Raw genomic sequence first — 22834 nt, 5'->3', positions numbered from 1 at the left:
TGCCACAAACAGTAACCTGCTAAACATTACCTTTAGGAGCACAGCATGCAGAGGTATCCCTTCACTCATAACTAACTGATGGCAGGTGTAAAATACAGGATTCGCATGCCAGAGTGAACTGGATCTTACACGTTTTGAATCAAAGCAGGAGCAACCAGCAAATCATTTCAAGTATAGATGAGCATGCTTATGGCAGTCAATTTCAAATGCAAAATTGTGCACCAGATGTAGCACCTTGCACTGTGTGTAGCAAATGGAATAAACCATTTTATATGGTGACGGTAAAGCATGCAAACAAAACAAATGTTTTTATTTTTTATCTAGGACCCTACTCACATGTAGAAGTCCTGGGGTCATTAAATAAATATACACTGTCCTTCATGTGGCCTGCAAAAAAAAGAGCCCATATAAAGCAAAGACAGAAATATTGTATAGTATATTGATCACTGATAGATATGCCATACTCTTGTTTGGCCATTTGAGCAGATCTTTGCCTGATTTGGGCACATCATGGTGCTCCCAATGAAGGGCCAAGAAGATACTGACTTGGTCTGGAAGGCAGGTCTGGAAGTCATAATAGGCTCTGGCACTCCAAGTACAAAAAGGCCCAAACAGCCCCCACTGTTTCACTAAATAGTGACGTTCTATGGCATCTTACAGCAGTCCTCTGGCATTTGCCAGAATTTACAGATTGCCAGTCTGGGCCTCCTGCATGGGCTGCTTTGGGGGATGGCTAGAGTGTTGGAGAAGTTTTTAAAGGGCGAAAGAGTGCAGTGAGTAATTGCAAAAATAGGTTAGATGAGGTAGCGGGCATAGAAATTGGAAATGGGAAGATGACTTGGTTGGGGGTACTTATAATGATAGGGAGGACAACAAGTTGTCTATGCAAAATTGTCATGCTGGTACCAGTATTAAATGCATGTATACAAAAGCAAGGAGTCTGACTGAGGCAATAGAAAAGGAAGAGGGATGCCTGTGTGTTAAGCAGGATTTAAAAGCCAATATAAAGGAAGAAGTGATTATGGAAAATAATGGAGCTGAAGCTTTATGGTAAAGACACACGGAGCTACTAAGTGGCAGCTACTTGTCATGGATACTAAATGCCAGAAATTATCATAGACAATATTGAGAATTGCCTTTGCTAACACACACACATTTTCAGCATTGTCTATTTTTGTAGGCATGACAAGCAGCTGCTACTAGTAGCTCTGTGTGTCTTTACCCTTATGGGTGATGCTTTTCAAAGATAGTAAATCGGCCAGCAAATTAATTGTAGGGGTTGCTATAGACCTCTTTAATGTAAGTGAAGAAGAGGCTTAGCTCTTGTTGCACATAGAAAAGGCTACTAGTTTGGGGCAATAATAATAATGGGGGGTTTTAATTACCCAGATAGTGATTAGAGCAACAGTACTGCCAGGATAATAAATGGGAACAAGTTCATAAAGTTATAAAGGAGCGAACCAGAAACTGGTTCTCTTATGACGCAGAACATAAATTAAATATGCAAGTGCTTGAACCCCTGGGTAATAGTAACCATAATGTTATCTCATTTCATGTTTGGTGCAAAGAACAAATATACAGTGGGGCAACAAAACAAAAAAGTGGGGCAACAAAGCAAATTGTAACTCCTCTTAAAGGACAAGGCAACGCAAAATATAATTTTTTGCCTAATAAATGAAAGCAAAATTCTAAGCAGCTTTGCAATATACATTTATTACAAATTTGTAATGATTTTTGACTTATTTGTATATATATATAAATGTATATATATATATATATATATATATATATATATATATAATTGCTATTAAAAGCAGTGTTTGCCTGTCCTTTTCTATTCTCTGCCCTGGGGGCTCTGACTGTTAAAACAATGAAACACAAGGCAGCAGATTGACAGACTTGACTTGCTGGAGGAGACAGTTGCAACATTGTTTAAAAAGTAACAACCAGGAGTTCAGCAAATGCTGCTTTCAATAGCAATTACATTTACAAATAACTTTTAAAACGCTACAAATTTTCAATTATTCCGTATTGGAAAATTGCTTAGAATTATGTTGTCTTTTATTATGCAAAAAATTATTTTTGGGGTTGACATGCCCTTTAAGGGCTGTCCTTCAGAGTATAGATTGGAGCATTATTAAAAACAGAATGTTTAAATTGATATTAAATTGTTACTTAATTTATTCCTTTAAGAAGTAAATGTTAAAAGCATTAAGAACCACCCTTTGTGACTTAATTCAGGAATAAAGCAGGTAATAGGGAAAGGAAAGCATTTAAAAAAGACAAATCAGTGGGGACAGAAGCTCCGTTGTCGCGGGCAACTAATCTCCCCACAATGCCATCCCACTGTCTAGAATTTAAATCGCCGGTGGAATGGCATACGTGGTGCCACGATTTGCTGAAGTCACCGAAGTTGCCTTGAGAGGAAACTTTGGCGACTTTGGTAAATCACGGCACCGTGTATGCCATCCCACTGGCGATTTACCTTCTAGCCGGTGGGATGGCATTGCGGGGAGATTAGTCGCCTGCGACAATGGAGCTTCTGTCCCCACTGACTTGTATTTCTTAAATGCTTTCCTTGCAACCCTTAAACGTTCCTCACTCTGATCCTAAAGCAGACCCATCCATGTCTTAACAACTAATAGACTTGCAGTGGTCCTGTGTAATAGGGAGATACATAGTAAACAAATCCAGGTCCTAAGTAAATTATTTTTTAACTGAGAAAATCAGTGAACTTCAGTTTTTTTTTATTTAGACCCCTAGGTGCCTCAGTTCTTAATCTAAGGATCCACTTAGGTTCTGAAATGCATTGTGCCTGATTCTGAGCTTTAAGAAAGAGCCAGCACTGCACAATACAACTGCTTTCAGATAAGCTATTGTTTCTCCTACTCAGTGTAAGTGGAGGAGCCATGCCTTGGGTAAGCTGGACTTTTGTTCTGAAATCTACCACTAGGTAGCAATGAAGTTATCGGGGAGCTATCAGGGAGCTGTAATCATGCTACCTTCCCACTGTTCTGGTGATCGGATGCTGTGGGGGAAGGGAGGGAGGTGACATCACTCCAACTTGCAGTGCAGCAGTAAAGAGAAACTGATGTTCATCAGAGCACAAGTCACATGGCTGAGGGCACCTGGGAAACTAAGAATATCTCTAGTCCCATGTCAAATTTTAAAATTAAATATTAAAAAATCATTTTGCTCTTTTAAAAAATTAGTTTCAGTGCAAAATTCTGCAGGAGCAGTGCTATTAACGGACAGTATTCCTTTAAGGTAAATTTCACTGCCCACAAATGAACTGACTGACTTTACACTATTACACTAGTTATATGGTATGCTTATTATAGAGTAACATCAGCTGTTTATATAGTGGTCTGTTTACTGAGTAATATGAGCATCTCCTACAAGAACATTCATGTAGGACAGTGCTGTCCAACTTCTGTTGTACCGAGGGCCGGAATTTTTCCGACCTACGTGGTGGAGGGCCGATAATGGAAGCCAGTTTTGACCGCACCCACTTGAAACCACACCCATGTTATCACATGACCATACCCATATTAATGGTTGTAGTACAGCAAAAAACCTGCTATACTCTGCCTGCCCTACCCTGCCTGTGTGTGTGCCATACTCTGCCTTCCCTACCCTGCCTGTGTGTGTGCCATACTCTGCCTGCCCTACCCTGCCTTTGTGTGTGCCATACTCTGCCTTCCCTACCCTGCCTGTGTGTGCCATACTCTGCCTGCCCTACCCTGCCTGCGTGCCATACTTTCACTGTGTGTGCCATTCTTGGCTGGTTTGTGCCATACTTGGCCTGTGTGTGCCATACTCTGCCTTCCCTACCCTGCCTGTGTGTGCCATACTCTGCCTTCCCTACCCTGCCTGCGTGTGCCATACTTTCACTGTGTGTGCCATTCTTGGCTGGTTTGTGCCAAACTTTGCCTTTGTGTGCCATACTCTGCCTGCCCTACTCTGCCTGTGTGTGCCATACTCTGCCTTCCCTACCCTGCCTGTGTGTGCCATACTCTGCTTGCCCTATGCTGCCTGTGTGTATGGCACACACAGGCAGCATACAGTGACACAATGCTGGCACTGCTCCTACAGTCTGCACAATAACTATATATTAAAAAAACTTTTTAATTGCAGTACCACCTCATTATTTGTGGGTTTCTACTGCTCCTGAGGTGTGAATAGGGGAACAATGGGGTGATTACAGCCTGAGCCTGAGGTGTGAAAACTGCAGGGGGTGAACAATGCAGAGATTAAAAGGTGTGAACAACACAGTGGATTACATATTTAAACAATACAGAGGGATTACAGGCTGAATCTGAGGTGAGAACCATGCAGGGGGGGGGCAGTTAATCACAGTACTGATACTATTTAAAGCTTACACAAGAGTAAGCCATCAAAGCAGCCAGACAGGTGGGGGGCCACACAGAGGGGGGGCCGCCAGTTGGACAGCACTGATGTAGGAGATGCTCATATAACAGTGAGAATTGGGCCACACGGCATTATAGTAACATAGTAAGTTAGGTTTAAAAAAGACACACATCCATCAAGTTCAACCAACTTAAATGCCTCTAAATAACCTGCCTAACTGCTAGTTGATCCAGAGGAAGGCAAAAAACCCCATCTAAAGCCTCTCTAATTTGCTGTGGAGGGGGAAAAAATTCCTTCCTGACTCCAAGGTGGCAATCCCTGGATCAACTTGTACTGAGAGCTATTTCCCATAACCTTGTATTTCCTCCTTGCTAAAAAGACATCCAACCCCTTCTTGAAGCTATATAATGTATTAGCCAGTATTAACAAATATTTAGAAGGAACCTTCTTTCTTCTAATCAGAATGGGTGCCCTTGTGTCAGTTGGAAGGACCTACTGGTAAATAAAGCAATAGAGAGAATATTATATGATCCCCTCATATATTTATACATAGTTATCATATCACCCCTTAAGCATCTCTTCTCCAGTGTAAACATACCTAACAACATACCTCCCAACTGTCCCGCTTTACGCGGGACAGTCCCGATTTTGCCACGCTGTCCCGAATTGACTTGTAAATGTCCTGCGGTGCAGAAGAAGTGGCTCCCGAGAGTGTGACGTCATGGGGAGAAGAAGAGCCGGGGGACACAGACGGAGGAAGCAGGCAGCAGGAGCGGGGGAGCGGCAGGAAGCAGGGGGATGCTGAGAGGAGATTTCGGGGGAGCTGAAGGATGTTGGGGAGGACGCTGGAAGGGGGATGAAAGACGGTAAAGGGCAGCTGGGGGCGCTGGGGAGCTGAAGGATGTTAGAGGGGACGCTGGAGGATACTAGGGGGGAGCTGAAGGATGTTGGGGAGGACACTGGGAGGGAGCTGGAGGAAGCTAAGGGGGAGCTGAAGGATGTTGGGGAGGACGCTGGGGGGAGCTGGAGGATACTAGGGGGGAGCTGAAGGATGTTGGGAAGGACGCTGGGGGGAGCTGAAGAATGTTGGGGAGGATGCTGGGGGGAGCTGGAGGAAGCTAAGGGGGAGCTGGAGAGGACATTGTGGGGGAGCTGAAGGACGTTGGGGATGACGCTGGGGGGAGCTGGATGAAGCTAAAGGGGAGCTGGGGAGAACATTGCGGGGGAGCTAAAGGACATTGGGGAGGACGCTGGGGGGGAGCTGGAGGATAGTAGGGGGCAGCTGAAGGATACTAGGGGGGAGCTGAAGGATGTTGGGGAGGACGCTGGGGGGAGCTGGAGGATACTAGGGGGGAGCTGAAGGATGTTGGGAAGGACGCTGGGGGGAGCTGGAGGATACTAGGGGGGAGCTGAAGAATGTAGGGGAGGATGCTGGGGGGAGCTGGAGGAAGCTAAGGGGGAGCTGGAGAGGATATTGTGGGGGAGCTGAAGGACATTGGGGATGACGCTGGGGGGAGCTGGATGAAGCTAAAGGGGAGCTGGGGAGAACATTGCGGGGGAGCTGAAGGACATTGGGGAGGACGCTGGGGGGGAGCTGGAGGATAGTAGGGGGGAGCTGAAGGATACTAGGGGGGAGCTGAAGGATGTTGGGGAGGACATTGGGAGGGAGCTGGAAGATGTTGGGTGGATGCAGGGGTGAGCTGGAGGATGTTGGGTGGATGCTGGGGGGAACTGAAGGATGCTGCAGTGGGGAGCGGCCCATAGTATGGGGACACTGGGGGAGAACCAGCAATGTTTTAGGAGGCCCAGGGCGGTTTGGCTAGCAATGTTATAGGGGGTCCCTGCTCTGGCACCAATTCAAAACGTAACACCTGGCTACCAATGTTTTAGGGGGGCCCTGGCTACCAATGTCTTGTCATGAGTCTGTCATGATATACAGGTGCCACAGTGCATAATGAAATCCTTAGGGCCACAATATGTCATAAAATGATTGGGGCCACCGTGTCTGTCTTCTGGTTATGCTTTTCAGGTGTGGTTTTGTAAAATGGGCCTGTTTTGGGGGGGGGGTGGCCATAAAGTGGTGGCGTGGCCTGAAAAACTTTGCCGCGCTACGCACGCCAGACATTTTTGTCCCTCCTTCTACTTTTCAAATGTAATGCTAACAAGGCCAATCTTTCTTCATAACACAGGCTTTCCATACCCTTTACCAGTTTAATTGCCCTTCTCTGGAACCTCTCTAACTCAATAATGTCCTGTTTGTAGATTGTCAAGATCTTGCTGCAAGGATGCCACATCCTGGATAGAATTGATCGAGCTGCAGAGTTTTGTGTCATCTGCAAACACTGATACATACTTGTAATAAACTATCCTAAGTCATTAACGAACAAGTTAAACAAAATTGGACCCAGTACAGAATCCTAAGGGACCCCACTGAGAACCTTACTCCAAGTAGTCACAATACACAGTAACTTATGCAAAAACCTACATTACTTTCAAATGAACTTATGCAACTTCCGTCACATAACTTACATATCAAGCAATTATAGCGCAGAGCAGAGTCAGGAAGGAGTGAAGAGTTTAAACTTAGGGCAAACTCCACTGACCCTCCAATAAACTGACTGTTAATTAGAACATTAATTAATAGAACTATTTATATAAATTGCTTATTATAGAGTAACATCAGCTGTTTAAAGGAGAAGTAAAGGTACAATCACTAGGGGATGCCAAAATGTTAGCCACCCCCCAGTGATTGTAATCACTTTCCTTATACCCTGGACCAGCATGGGGTAGCGGCGAAAGAGCAATCCTCTTCTTCTGTCATCACTTAGCTTGTGCATGCACAGAAGAGTGAAAAGCCGAATGTTAGTACTGTGTACTTGTGTATATGGTGAGGCCATATAAACTTGTACGGGTCCCAAATTTTCTGATTTTCTATTTCCAACAATGGTCCAATTGGAATTTTTTTTGTTTACCAATATTTATTAACCTTCTGTGTCATACCGTATCTAATGCTTGAACAAAATCTAAGTAGACAACAAGTAGAGGCTGACAGAGCTCATACTATGAAAGGGAAAAACTTTTTCTGCAGAAAAGCTCCCGAGACAGTGCTAGGCACCCCACATTAGAGAACATATTTGCATAATGAGCAAGTCTCAGTTTGTGCACTATGCACATACACCTTAAGAGCAAGGTGGGACTCTTGTTCATTATGTGCATGCCCCATGATGATGTGCTGGCTGGAGGTCATTTAGTACTACCTGAAATGGAAAGGACAATATATTCTAGTTCTAGAGATGCAGATTACTCTCTAAAGGCATGGAAAATACAGAGAAAACGATGTTATGCGCTCAAAACCTCTCTCTAAATTGGACATATATAGAAATTTTCCCATTATGCAGAGTTATTCTGACAACAGCTAGTTTCTTTAATGAGAAAGTGGCTTTTATTTTGGCCAGTAGCAGAACACAGATCAGATCCGTAAATAAAAAACAGATTTTCTTAGAAGGACACAAATGCACAGCAGATGACCCACAATATAGCAATGACCAATTTTTAGCTCTCAGACAAATACTGTATACACTCTAAAGTTAACCAGCTACTATAAGAAATATATAGTCATTATTTGCACACACACAAAGTACTTAGTATTTAGTACTGTGTACTAAATATTTAGGTGCATTTACAGACATTAAATCCCTAGCAACTTCATTATGTGTGAATGTTAGAACTATGTTCACTTACCCTTTTTAAATTATTTAAAATAATTACTCTGAGCAAAAATGTGCAACTGAGTGGTGAACCATTGCAAAGCAAAAACAGGCAATGGGCACTCCAGGAATCCACAAAGGCCACAAAAATATAATAAAAAAGTTTATTTGTTTATAACATCTGTGCGGCCTAATGCATTTCATACCAAAAGGGCACTTAATAATAGGCACAATCATACATAACCATGACAACGAACCTTTCTGCAGTTCACATTTTTAAGACTGGCTTCAGGGACTGGCTGGAATTACAAAGCCTATTTTGCGACCTGTTGGATGGGATTGTCTGAAAAACTGAAAGGTATCCATAGATCTTAGAATCAAAGTAGAGATTCGCCTTAGAGAATGACAGGCAAATAAAAATGTAACAGGAGATTACAACCCATCTTGGCCCCACATTTAAAAAGGTCACCAGATGAAGGTCAGAACAGAAAAAGCTCTGGAGATTTTTTGCGGTTTAGTGCCTCTACATTATAGGCAAAGCTCACCTTGTCTGCATCTAAAGCAGGGAAATTCCAATGCTTAGGTGGAACGGGGTAGTCTCTTCTGGGTGGTATTGAACCTTCTGCCCCTAAAATCACTGATCGATTCCTGCTTTCATTATTATAAATTGCCCTTCAGCTCCAGAGGTTCTAGATTTTCAATACCTCCACTTATATAATCCTCCAGCAGACTGGTCTTGAAACCAAATGTCCTGGAGGAGTTCATATTGCTTCAAGAACTGTCTGTAATTTCCTTACTACTGCCAGTTGCCTTGGTTGGTTTAAAGACTTTGACGATTTTTTCAATAAAAAGTCTGCTTAAACTCTTCCACTTTATCAGTCCTAGGATTGCCCTGCTGATATCCTTTGATGCCTCGTAGTGGCCAAATCTACCTGCTGTCCCCTTCTGAAACAAAGGTTATAAAGTAGTGCATTCAAGACAATCTCCAAGATGGGTTTATCCGGACATAAGTCTCTCCTACAAAGAACCAATATCCTTTGGACCTAAAACTAAAATCAGCAAGGATCTATACTAAACTGACCTCAGCGTGGCTTATAATCTGATTCATAATGGTAATGAACAAAAGCCAGCCTTTAACACCAGAGTTGGGCACTGTGAGTACTGGGTAATGCCCTTTGGATTCTGCAATGCCCACCTGTCTTCCAGGAATTCATTAATGATCATTTACAATAGCTTGGTCTTCTCCAAAGATTTATCTATCTAATCACAGCAGGCCCGATGGAGGATGATTTTGAGCGGGAGGTAGCTTGCAGCCACACAAAAGTTTTCTTACCTCCCTGACTCCCTACCAAGCAGCCTGCTTCATCTTTAGGAACTGGGGAGAAATTCTGGGGGTCAGAGCCTTGGACTTCGTTGCCCTGCTGGTTCCAACACATATCAATCACAGAGCCCAGGTACATGAAGTTCTATCTTATGTGAGAAAGAATTCCTTTATGCCAAGCTCCTCCCAGGAAAGGTTTGAAATGGATTGAATCTCTGCAGTTCAAGACTTACCTCTCCCTACAAGCACTAAAGCCATTTAGAGATTCATTGGGTTTCCCCACTATTACAGACTTAAAAAGGTGTTCTCCATTCATATAGCTTCGATTCTGGCTCTTATCTCTTATAGAAAGAGACAGAGTAAAATTGGCTTTATAACCCCCTTCTTTTTTAATGCATTAAAAAGCAATCAATTGTGCTTGTGCTTCAGCGTGAATCAGATGCAATTGTGATCACATTTTCTGTGATGTAGTGTTGTCATTTCTGGGCTTGGTGTCAAAATGATGTCTGTGTGTGATTCTAGGAGCTAGGATATTGTATCTATTGACAGTTAACTGTACTCTATCCAAATACATATTCAGAATCTCCTTTTGCTAGTGCATAAGGCACATACTGATGCATCACATGGGATGACAGAGAGAACTGCATACATAATTTTTTAGCAATACCATCTACAATATGCAGTTTATTAATATCCTTATTAATTAACCCAGTATGGGTGGGGTGCTAGAAACCACTGAAAGGTTTAGTCAGCATTCCAAAGTCGAGTAAGTGACCATTATACCCTAGAAAACTTGCATATAAACTTAAAAGCAAATGTATTTGTAAAGTAGCTAATTTATCAAATGTATAAAGCAGTAAGCTAGAATATTAGTGTATATATATATATATATATATCCTAAATGGAGAAATCATTATCACCCTTTAGCAGTACCGATAGTAAATGCGCCTTATGAAAATTTATCCGGATATTTACTTTTTTTTATATAGCTAACTTACATAAAACACATTACACCATAACTGTGTACAGCAAATGAAACATTAATATATGTAAAAATACAAATAATAATGTAAAAGTGATGTGAGGAGGAATTAAACAAGAAAAACATTGCAGCTACCTGTATAATTACATCAAATATGCAGCTTTATTGATAGGAATTGATGTGAATGATGTAAAATCTCTGCCAAATATGTTCTGGTTTATCGAGCATTCACAGAAAACTGACAATTGTGTCCACCTCAGTGAGATATTTAAAGGTCAAAAGTGCTGTGATATATTTAACATCATTTTTAGGGTAAGGTGTACCCTGTTAATGTTTTTGCATGTGTATGTATCTGTTTCTCTGGCTGAAAATTAATTTTTAGAAAGTTTTAAAAGTTAAAAAAAAAAAAAAAAATAATAGTTTGCATAAATATTCAATCTTTACACTTTAATATTTTCAATAAAGGAAAAGATTGATCAAAATGTGAGTTTAGAGATTAATACATAACTGACCCATGTTCTATTCATTCCTATGGGGTTTTAGAAGTGTATTTTTCAATAGGTGAAAGTTAATTTGATAAATATGCCTCTAAAAATTCCATAGGAATAAACAGAAAGTGTGTAAGTTTTTATGTGTTAACCTCTAAACTCACATTTTGATAAATCTGCCCCTTATTGTGCCTTTCCACATGTTATCACTATCACTTGCCCAGTCTTTGAAAGCATTGCTTCCTTTCCAGCATGGACCTTAGATCAGTGACCTGAAGCATACATACTTGTCCAAGACCATGGGTCATCTTTGACTGTGCATGCACCTGAAGTCTGAAGGGGCTTAATCAGCAACTTCCTGAGGATGAACTTGATGGACATATTTATATATAAATTAGTGAAAAATGTTTATTAGCACAAAAGCATTAAAGACCACTAGAGTGATGAATGCTAACTCACTGCCCCTCTCTTTAAATGTTATTGAGTATTTTGTATGTTTGATACACTTGGATCTAAAGCATTTTGATACTTTAGATCCAAGTGTATCAAACATACAAAATACTCATTATATTATTATATATTATAATTATATTATTATATTACTCTTTATTGTGTCAAAAAAAATATTTGGATCACAGAAAATTGTGTTTAAAAGAGAAGGAAAGTCCTGTTGGCATTGTACTGCCAATAAATTAGCCACATTAGTGCAAGCTAGCATTCTATAACTAGAAAGGGAAGTTTGAGAACAAACTTCATGTTGGGTTGAAAAACGTGAAGTCACTGAATGAAATCTGATCTGTTGTTGGCCCCGCCCACTTTTTCTAAACTTGAACCACAGTTATATAGTAAAAACCACTGTGCAAAGTTTTGGGGACCCTGGTTTTAATAGTGTCTGAATGGCAGCAGGTTGAATTTCCCCACTGAAAATAGTTAAAATCTGATTGGCTGTTGGTGGCTCCACCTACTTTTTCTAACTCTGAACCGCAGTTACCTGGTGACTAGCTCTGCAAAGTTTGGGGACCTTAGTATTAATATTTAAAGAATGGCAGCAGTTTAAGTTTAAACACCTGAAGTCTATAGGTGAAATCTAATTGGCTGTTGTTGGCCCCACCCACTTTTCTAAACTTGAAACATAGTCACCCAGTGACAAACAGTGGGCACCCTGGCATAAATAGAGTGAGAAAGGCAGCATTTTTAATTTAACAAAAAAATATTCAATAGGTAAAGTTTGATTGGCTGTTGATGGCTCCACCCACTTTTTTTTAAAACCTAAAAATCTAGTTCACTAGTGGCCCTGGTGTTAATACTGTGAGAATGGCAGCAGGTTGAATTTACCCATTTAAAATCAAAAGTTAAAATCTGATTGGCTGTTGGTGGCCCCACCCACTTTTTCTAACTCTTAACCGCAGTTACCTGGTGACTAGCTCTGCAAAGTTTGGGGACCTTAGTAGTAGTATTAATATTTAAAGAATGGCAGCAGTTTAAATGTATCCATCTGAAGTCTATAGGTGAAATCTAATTGGCTGTTGTGGGCCCCACCCACTTTTCTAAACTTGGAACATAGTCACCCAGTGACAAACTGTGCAGAGTTTGGGGACCCTGACATTAAACATGTGAAAATGTCTGCAAATTTCCCCACTGAAAACAATGAAAGAAATGTGATTGGCTTTTGGCGGCCCCCCCACATTTTCTAACCTTGGCTAAGAAGTCAAAGCTTGGGAACCCTGGCATCAAACCAATTAAATGTAATAGGTGAAATCTGATTGGCTGTTAGTGGCTCTGCCCACTTTTTCAAAACTAAACCTGCAGTCCCCTAGTGACCAACTGTGAAAAGTTTGGGGATCCTGGTGTTAATCCTGTGAGAATGGCAACAGGTTGAATTTTCCCATTGAAAGTCAAAAGGTAAAATCTAATTGGCTCTTTGTGGCTCCGCCCACTTAAAAAAAACCCAACTTGAATACGTAATCACCCAGTGACTGACTGTGCATAGTTTGGGAACTCTGGCATCAAACCAATAAAAGTCAATCTGATTGGCTGTTGGTGGCTCTACCCACTTTTTCTAACCTTGAACTGCAGTTACCTGGTGCCTAACCCTGCAAAGTTTGGGGACTCTGGTGTTATTACTGTGAGAATGGCAGCAAGTCAATAGCTAAAATCTGATCACAGCTCCGCCCACTTTTGGGCATCCAACAATCATCATATTTTCATTCAGGCTGACCCTATGACTATGTGATTCAAGTTTGGGTAGCCTCAAAGCTGTAAGATCGGCAGCAGTTTCAATTTCCCCATAAAAGTCAATAGGTGAAATTTGATTGGCTGTTATTGGCCCCTCCCACTTCACTGTTTGTTTAAAAAAAAAAAAAAAAAAACTTGAATGCATAGTTACCCAGTGACTGAAAGTCAAAGTTTGGGAACTCTGGCTTCAAACCAATAAAAATCAATAGGTGAAATCTGATTGGCTGTTGTTGGCCCCTCCCACTTTGGGGGTCATCCAAAGAAAAGCACAAGCAACCTGCTCCGCTATAGGGCGAAGAAGTGTGGAGAGTTTGGGTGTTGTACCCCTAAAACTGTAGGAGGAGTAGCGTTGAGAAAATGGAGGACACTAAGAATAAGAAGTGGAAGAATAAGTCGAAGAACAGTATGTTGGGGTGTTCAACCAAACACAATTATTCTGCAGAAAGCTTTACCATACCTGAGTGAAAAGACCTCTGTTATTAATCACAAGAAAATGCGGCATGTTGCATTTAAATAATTAAATAAAATGCAACCCTGAACACTCATGAATACAGAAGATAATGGAATCATTTAGCTGATGTGTTACTGTGCACTCAAACCTGCGTCTCAAACGTGCATCTAAAACACACAAAAATGCCCATGTATAAGAGCCCTAATTTTAATAGAAATGTATTCTAATCTCTGCACTAGTGGTAGGAAATATCAAGATGGGTCCTGGTGAACAGAATGAGGGTATGATGCTAGGAATAAGAGTTACAATACCACTTAAATGCAACTTTTCTTTATATTTTACTATCTGTGCATTTTCTTTCTTTCTACATTTTACTTTTACCTTCTGAGACAGGCAGATAAGATGCCCTTGTTTTAAAAAGGATCTGTGGTGTCAACTATATGATATGCTTTCTCTAAGTAAATAAAATACCACATGCAGAGTATCATAAAAATTACCATTTAGCTAAGCCTATAATACATATCTCTACAGAAGGTTATGTTGAGAAGATCAACCAATCCACCCACCAGGGTCTAACTATAAGCAGTTTTTAATATATAATGAGGGCCCCCCTTTGTTTTGCTGCTGGGCCCAGTAACTTCTACTTTAACTCTTTAACAGTCTGTGAGTTATCCAAAATAAATGGGGTTCAAGTATAGCCCAATTTTTATAGGACCTATATAGTGTAAAATTAAAGACAAACAGTTGTACAATCAGTCTATATATCATTTTGCACATTTCTCAAGATCACCACCTTTTCTGGGAAAAATATTAGCCTCTCTTCTTTGTTATCTTCAATAACAGTGATGCCAACCCAGTGCTTTTGTGTTTCAGATGTGTCTTGCCACACAGCTCCCCAGGTATCCCAATCCTTCCGGTTTTCTGGGGTAATTTGGGTGTGTTTTAGGCAGTGGTGAAACTACAGGGGGTGCGGACTCAGGTGTAATCGCACTCGAATCCAGCACAAAGATTGCACTGGGCAGTTATGTTACTCACAGTTATGTTACTGGTTTTAGGCCTTTTCAGTGTTTGGGGTTCAGTGGCATAACTACCAGGGCATACCTCCCAACTGTCCTAATTTTTGTGGGACAGCACCAATTTTAACAGCTCAGCCCGCAGTCCTGTATTCTTACTGGAAAATCCCTTATTTCTCTTAGATCTCCTGCACTGAATGCTTAAAAAGATACAATGTTTCTCTTAATTAGATGAGGAGGCTTTTGGCAGAGAGCCCAGAAAACTCAACAGGCAACACCTTGACTTAAATACAATTGTAACTAATTAGCTAAATAGGTCTCTTGGGGGGGGAACTGAGACTTGCAGCTTAAAGGAGAAGGAAAGTAATTTTGGCATTTTTTTCCAATAGATTTGCCACATTAGTGCCACCTAGAACTATATTTATTCTGCAGAAACCATAACTATTCCTGAGTAAGCAGCTTTCGAAGCTTTCTCCATTTGCTTGAGATAGCAGCTGCCATTTTAAGTAGCTTCATTCCTTCCTAGTTGTTGTAGCACTGATCACACATTCCTAAGGGAGAGGGGAGGGAGTTCTTACTGGAACATCATGTTTACAAAAAAGCGACAAGAAATCCAGTGTTTCTTTTGATAGAGGACTCAGTGCAGCATTACTGTAAGTGCTTATGGTTGTATTTACATATACCTTTCTGATAAAGCTTACTGGTACTTAGTTTTTACTTTTCCTTCTCCTTTAAAGGGCAATTTCACCTTTTTTTTTTTTTTTAAGCAAAACTGTATTAACACATAAAACAAGACTCCAAAATCCCCAGAAATGTGTTAAAACTTTAAATAACCTGCCAAATTTTGTAAAATGGGAGCAGTATTTAGGGGTGTGGTCACGAAAACAGGCATGGTCAAAAAGACTTTGCCACGCTACGCACGCCTTTTCTTTTTGTCCCTCTTTGCATTTTTTCAAATGTTGGGATGTATGCCAGGGGGCAGGAGGTGTGACTGCACTGAGGGACAAAACACTGCTGCAGGTAATGTGTTAGGTTCTGCCATGGGCAGGTGGGGCCCTGTATAAAGTTTGGGACCAGGGGGAATGTAGCACCAGGGACATTACCCCCAAAGACGCTACAAAGTTATGGGGGGGGGCTGGGGCCTATTTTTATTTTTAGCAATAGAACAAATCGAATCCAAAGCCTCTGCAATGGGAACTTGGGACAAATTCGCGCCTTCTTATCTCTAGGAAGAGGTGGGATTGCAGGCGGTGTGGGAAGACGAGGAAGCACGAGTGAGGGAAGGCTGCTCTTCCCCCTGAGCCAATCCCGCTTGCGCTTTATAACAATCATACTGCTAATTTTTATAGTCATTGTTATTCCGCGTCACGTTAATAAAACCAGCCCTGGTAATGAGAATATACATTGTGACTCTCCCGAACTCTTTCAACTTAAAAGTCGTAACATTGCCGAAGTGAAAGTGGACGCGTGTTGTACAAGTGCGAGCAGCTTAGTGGTATTATCCAGCATGCATCAGCGAACAGGCAACATGCCACACGGCTGACAGAGGGGATGCTATGGGCACTTTCTCCAGCAGAGGGCGTGAAGCTTTCAAGCTTCCATTCTCCTTTCCCTGTCTCTTTAACCAGAGCCAGCCCAGCCGCCTTTCCGCTTTATTTCGCGAGATTTTAGCTTGGCGCCGTGACCCCCCATGTGAGAAGCAGTTTCCTAGTAAACACTCCCTTTGCAGCTTAGACATGGCTTCTTATTCCTTGTAAAAATAGATCCAAAACAACATTAAGAATCCCCTCAGCGAGACAACGACACATTAGCGGCGGACTCGGTGCTGCTTGCCCACCCTCATCCCTGCCAAGCGCCTTACCTGCGATTTTTTTTAATTCTCTTTTGTTGGCTCATCTGCCATTATCTTAGATTTTTTTTTTATCGCAAGCTTTATTATTAAGAAGGGCAAAGGACGATTGCACGGATAAAACTGGTGCTTTTATATTTCCTCTCCACTAGTGGTAAGTGGGCAGCGCCACAATGTGGATCCAGGTCCGAACCATAGACGGCACCGAGACCCAGACCATAGATGACCTGTCGCGGCTTACCAAAATTGAGAGCCTGAGGCTGAAGATCCAGGAGAGCTTCAACGTGACACCAGACAGGCAAAGGCTCTTCTACCGGGGCAAACAGGTAAAGCCCCAGCCATCTGTGCATTTGACTCCTTACCCGCATCTGCTGGGCTTTGCCTAGCTCCTCTACAACTACTCTTTGGTACTGATATTGCCACTATACTTATCTCCTTAGAATGTAGGAGGATGATGGGAGTTGTAGTCCCGAAGCTGCAGGAGGCTGGAAGGTTGCATTCCTTCACTGAGTGACAGGCTAGAGCTGGGGGAGGGGGGTGGTCTGTCAATAGGACTGTTTTGGTTTGCAGTGCTCATGGTTCATGCTTAAGGGCCCTGGAACAAATGCAGGGGGCTTTGCTGAACTTAGCCTTGGAAGATCCGCAGGAAAACAGTGCTGTGCAACTTTGCCTCATGCACTCAACCCTCTTCAAACTAGTTTTACTTCCTCCACCCCCTTAATGTGGCACTATAGACCCTTAAACACACACAGGAAACTAGGAGCGCCCATAGGTCAGACACTTTTTTTTTTCTCTGCTCAAACCACACCAGATGCAGAAATATTAAAGATTTTTTAAAATCCAAACCTCAAGGGCTAAATTTGTGCATTGGGTATAGATATTAGATATTCTATTGGTTATTGATATCACCATCTGTCCATAGTAGTACTCAGTTTTGTATTTTTCTTGCACCCCAATTAGTTAACTAACATTGGTAAATTGAAAACCTTCCTGTTCCTGTATCACCTTTATGGTGCCTTGTTCTGTAAATGCGCAGCGTGCTCAAAGTTTGTTCTGCAGGAAGTAGTTGCACAACCAAGCTTTACCTTTAACCTTTAAAATCGTTATATGCTCTCGTGAAGTCAATTTCTTGCATTGTTTGGATGAAGTACATAGGACTTCGGCCATAAAAGTAAATAGAAGGATAACCCAAGTTGAGCCCTTTGATGGCTTGGTTAATATGAATCTGTGACACGACTTAGATCCCCTTCTTCAGGCATGGTTATTCAGTTTTGTTGTTTGTGTCTACTGCAGTCTTTCTGGACAAGGCCTACAGTACCCTAGCATTTAGACACTCTAGTTTGCTAGTCGTTCACAGGCCTGCAAAATAGGCTGCGTCTTTCTTTCCTTGCTACACTAAAGCCAATATCTACATGGAGAATAGCTCACATGGTAAATAAAGCCTTTCAGCCGAATAAATGTGGTGCATATTCTTATTTTTTTCATCTCTTTCAACTGTTACTGCTAAATCCTAGTCAATACAGAGGCATCGTTTGCTTCGCTATGCCGGAGCTTTGTACAGAATACATTTTATATTAGCAGTAATTTAATGCCTCACTTCTCATTTAATACTATCCTGATATTTATTCTGTAAATGTACAGTCTTTCCCAGTGGCTTTCTTTCCCTGTGTTTTGATGTGTGGGTGCAATGTTGAGTTAATATTCAGATTTCTAATTCAATATGTCGGAATAAAAATCCCGTAATAACATGCAGTTTATTCACTATATGCTTTAAACTCAATTGCATTCTTCTTAGAATGAGACAGGGTGACGTAAATGTTTTATTTAATTACTGTGCAATAACACTGTTCTATAAAATACTGAACTGCATTTAAACAAGCTTTTGTTTTCTTGTGCCATTGTGACATAATGGGCTAATTTATGCAATTGTTTTAATTAATTGCAGCCATGACACTTGTCTTTACCTCATTAGTGTCTTTTAATTTCCATCTTTACCCTTTATTTTGGTGGAAATGTGCAGATTGCAGCACTGCCCACCGAGAAGCCACTAAGCCGTGGCCGTCTCCGCCATGTGACTCGTCTTTCTGAACAAAGCTTGCTAAAAAAAAGTCGGATAGGGCCTGAGTGGTATAATTTAACAGTGTATTTGCTCAGGCTTTTCTGTGTCAAAGGCTTGTCACTAAATAAAAGTAAAAACCTTAAACTATTGTACCATTTCTTAAATGTATCCGTAAACAGAGTTTCCAATAGCAGGACAAGTTTATATATTTTCTAGGACCACAAAACTAGATTGTTTGCAGCCTAACTAAGACATTTTACAAATATGTTTATTTTTGCATACATATATTGGTGTGTACTTTCGTAACGCTGTTCTGTGTTCTTCTGTATTACAATCAGTTACCTAATTAATTAATGAAGCTTCTTTCTGAATAGAAAAAAAGATATTTGCGCCATTAGCAACACTTTTACCAGTCATTTTCTGGTAAACTGCTGTTTTCAGTGGTGGTGTGTAATATATGCCTAAATCTGTCCACAGGCTTTTATACCAATTAGTCTATAATCAAGAATCATATTTTCATATTTAGCACTTCATATTAAATGACCACCTATGAAATGTACAATACACACCAAATGATATTTGCCAGTAAGGTTAGACATATTTGCCTTGCAGCTCAGTAGTCTATTTTTTTTTTTTTTACTTTCAGTCTGCACATTTAATGAAAGGCATATGGCATTGAATAGCAAACCGCCCCCTAACATTACAGCATGTTTTGGTCTTGTAGTTATAGTACTGCTTTGTGTTGGGTAATCTGAATTCTTCAGTATTATTTTTTAGTTTTGGAAGAAAACATGTCACTTATGTGCTGACAGACCAAATACAACATGCATGTTTTATACACATTATAAATTAGGGTAAATGGGGTATAAATATTTTTTTAAAAATAGGTCCTATGTAATTGCATGCATTCTTATTTCCTATACTAAACTTTATTTTACTAATCCAGGTTTTTGCTTAATTTAAAGTGTAGGCAGCCATGCTGGTCCCTGTGCCGTTGTTTTGCTTTTTATTGTTTATGCAAATTAATCAGTTATATCTAACTATTTTACAGGGCTAGAAAAATATCTTCACACATGTGCATGCTTGTTTACTTGTACTTTCCCCACAAATTAAACTTTATCTGTTATTTTTGCAGTTTTATTTTAAGGTGTTAAGCAAGAGCATATTTTTTCAGAGCTGTACAATAATGTGTAGGGAGTTTAGTAAGGCGTTTCAATTAGTACCAAGGGCCAAAGGAAATGATTAACACAAGGGAGCTTTTACAGAAACCTTGGCAATGTAGCAACAAAGAAACCTCTTTTATTGGTCTTGTACCTTTAGAACAGGTAGCACTAACCTTTTTTTTTTACCCATGAGCCACACTCAAATGTAAAAAGAGTTGGGGAGCAACACTGGCATGAAAAATGTTAATGAGGGTGCAAAATAAGGGCTGTGACTGGCTTTTTGGTAGCTCCTATGTGAACTGGAAGCCTAAATGAGGCTCTGTGTGGCAGTACAACTGTTTTTTTATGCATCCAAAACCTGCCTCCAATCCAGGAATTCAAAAATAAGCACCTGCTTTGAGGCCACTGAGAGCAACATCCAAGGGGTTGGGGAGCAACTTGTTACTCATAGTGCTGGGCGGTATGACCAAAAATTTATATCGCGGTATTTTTCAAAATTATATCGGTATCACGGTATTTGACGGTATTTTTTTTTCCCCATGCATGATTAGGTGACCACCCCAAACACCCGCCACCCGCACCCCCCCCGCCACCCCAAACACCCCCCCATCCGCACGCAGCCCCCCCATCCGCACGCACCCCCCCACCCCACCCCCCCACCCCCCCATCCGCACGCACCCCCCCACCCCCCCATCCGCACGCACCCCCCCACCCCAAACACCCCCCCATCTGCACACACCCCCCCATCCCCTTCACATAAATATTTTTTTTAACATAAATGTAATTTTATAAAGATTATTTGGTGTTTTAGATTGAACATGTGAACTGAGAATGTGTAATTCATTAGCACCGCTGCCCACAGAATGTAAATCTAATACTTGGCTGAAATCTAAGATTTTTTTTGGAAAATTCACCTCAAATGTTCCACTTTAACTTTATTATGGCAATGCACCCCATTGTTCAACAAGAGTTTAATGAATAGGGCTTAGGCTGAACATACTTTTTGCCATTGTTTTAATTATGAAAAATCAATGCTTCTTGATAGTACTTGAATTATACAGGGCAAATGGGGGAACTTAAACCACTTCATGTTTCATTTTTGCAAGGTAGATAATTAAATTACCAGTGCACAGACAATTTTACTGCTAAATAGACGTTTCCACATCTGTGGAACAGTTCCAACAAAGGCTAAAGGGATGGGGTTGTTTATCCAGAGATCACTATTTCTAGGTAACCTAAAGCTGGCCATATATTTAAAGATTCACTAGCTTGGTGAGGTCACTGCCTAAAACAAAGACTGAAACCATTTTCTATGAAATTTTTAACATCTTGAAAGACAAGAACTTTTAGCTATCCTTTTAGTTAAGGTATCAAGTTTTATAATGTTTTAATAATAATTATATTTAAAGACCAGATAGCAGCATTGCATAGGTCTTCTGGAGCTCACTATATGAAGGGCTATCTTTCTTCATTAAAATGTTCAGTACTTTGGGTATTAACTTTTAAGACCACCATATACTGGGGCAAAAAAGGCTTAAACATATGCTATATGGCCAGAGTAAGGGTCCTGGTGGCCTAGCTTGGGAGCGGCAACACAAATATGTATATGGATAGGGCCGTCATGAAAGGGTGAGGGGGGACTGATTCTAGTTTCAAAGGGAGCAAAAAAATCCAGTAGCACACTGAAGTTGCAAGCCCTGTAAAAAAGTTTTTATTTGCCCAAGTACATACAAAAAACAAGAGCAACGTTTTGGGCCCCTCTGGACCCTTTCGCAAGGTCCGGAGGGGCCTGAAACATTGCTCTTGTTTTTTTGTATGTACTTGGGCAAATAAAAACTTTTTTACAGGGCTTGCAACTTCAGTGTGCTACTGGATTTTTTTTGCTGTTGAATATTGACCCCCATGCAAGGTGAGGTTCTTCCAGTATTTGCACCTGATACCCGTTTGGGTTAGTTAACAGAGAGTTGAGCTCCCCAATACTGCTATTTCTAGTTTCAAAGGGGGCTTGGCTGTGTAATGCAAAGTTATGTAAATTGTGTAATTTACTTGTAAACTTATGTTAAACCTTATGCAATTTATATACCTTTACGGTATATAAATGACGAGTTATTGAGCCCCCAAACTCTGGGAACAATACTTCTTCCATAAACATATTTTGCAGCTGCTTATCAGTCAAAATCCCTATGGGGCCCCAATAGTTCAGGGCCCCCTTAGCAGCTGCAGGGTCTATTTCCTGTATAGTTATAACCCTGCTTTTCAATAAAATGATTTGTGAGTGGTATCTGCAGTTGAAAAAAAACCTGCATAGCCATCAAGTTCAATGTTTTAGACCAGCAATATCTACCACCCTGCTAGCTGATCATTTAGGGGCTGATTTACTAATCCAGGAATCCGAATCCGAATGGGAAAAATTTGGATTGGAAAACGAACATTTTGCTACTTTTTCGTATTTTTTGCGACTTTTTCGTAGCTGTTACGACTTGCACGAATTGTCGCGACTTTTTCATAGCCATTGGGACTTTCATGAATTGTCGCGACTTTTTCATAGCCATTGGGACTTTCGCGAATTGTCGCGACTTTTTCGTATTGAGCGCTCGAAAAAGTCGCAAAATACCGATCATTACGAAAAACCGCATTCGGACGCTTTTCGGACGTTCGTGGATTAGTAAATGTGCCTCTTAGTGTAGTTAACACAAGGGATGTGGCCAAATTAGTATTCATGTGTCCATGAGGGGGGCTCACATAAATAACTTCTACTAGGCCCCAAAGTTTCTAATGGTGGCCCTGTTTTAGGATTCAGCTCATGAGTGGAGATTGGAATGACCGTCATGAAAAAGGCATCTACATTTGATGGCTGCTTATCCAATAGTATTGAAGTAGTTATGTACTTTGCTATTATTGACTAACCCCATAAGTTTAATTGCTGACCCAGTTTCCTTTCTGTTACAATTAAACATTTTTTTTATTCTGTGCCCATGTTGTCAGGTGTAGGAGTAGAATTATATTTTTACTGAAGGGGCTTGTATGTATGATATTTCTGCTTCTGATTTATACACAGAAAAAATGATAGTCACCAAAGTTTAAATACTTAAAATATCGCGTTACTTTTTTCATTTGCATTCAAAGACTAGTTTGTTTTTTCAAAAACCTATAATGATTCTTAAATATCAAGTTTCTGTGTTTAAAGAGGAGCAA

General features: G+C 40.8%; 1 protein-coding gene across 3 annotated transcripts in view; it reads left to right on the top strand.

Moving 5' to 3' along the window:
• Positions 1-15499: 15499 nt before the first annotated feature.
• The window catches only part of uhrf2 (ubiquitin-like with PHD and ring finger domains 2, E3 ubiquitin protein ligase), a 54852-nt gene continuing 47517 nt past the window's right edge, over positions 15500-22834 (top strand). Inside the window, exons 1-2 of one of the 3 annotated variants that reach the window (XM_018093102.2) lie at positions 15500-15588; positions 16570-16743. In XM_018093102.2, coding sequence (XP_017948591.1) covers positions 16591-16743 — 153 coding nt within the window. In that variant the 5' untranslated portion in view covers positions 15500-15588; positions 16570-16590. Of the gene's footprint in view, positions 15589-15924; positions 16744-22834 lie in introns of those variants that run through there. The other 2 variants (XM_012962756.3, NM_001102774.1) reach the window with 2 other exon arrangements.

This window comes from Xenopus tropicalis, chromosome 1 (assembly GCF_000004195.4).
Source record: "Xenopus tropicalis strain Nigerian chromosome 1, UCB_Xtro_10.0, whole genome shotgun sequence".
NCBI classification, from domain to species: Eukaryota; Metazoa; Chordata; class Amphibia; order Anura; family Pipidae; genus Xenopus; species Xenopus tropicalis.
Note: the sequence above shows the minus strand (reverse complement) of the source record. Positions and strands in the feature narration are given on the sequence as shown.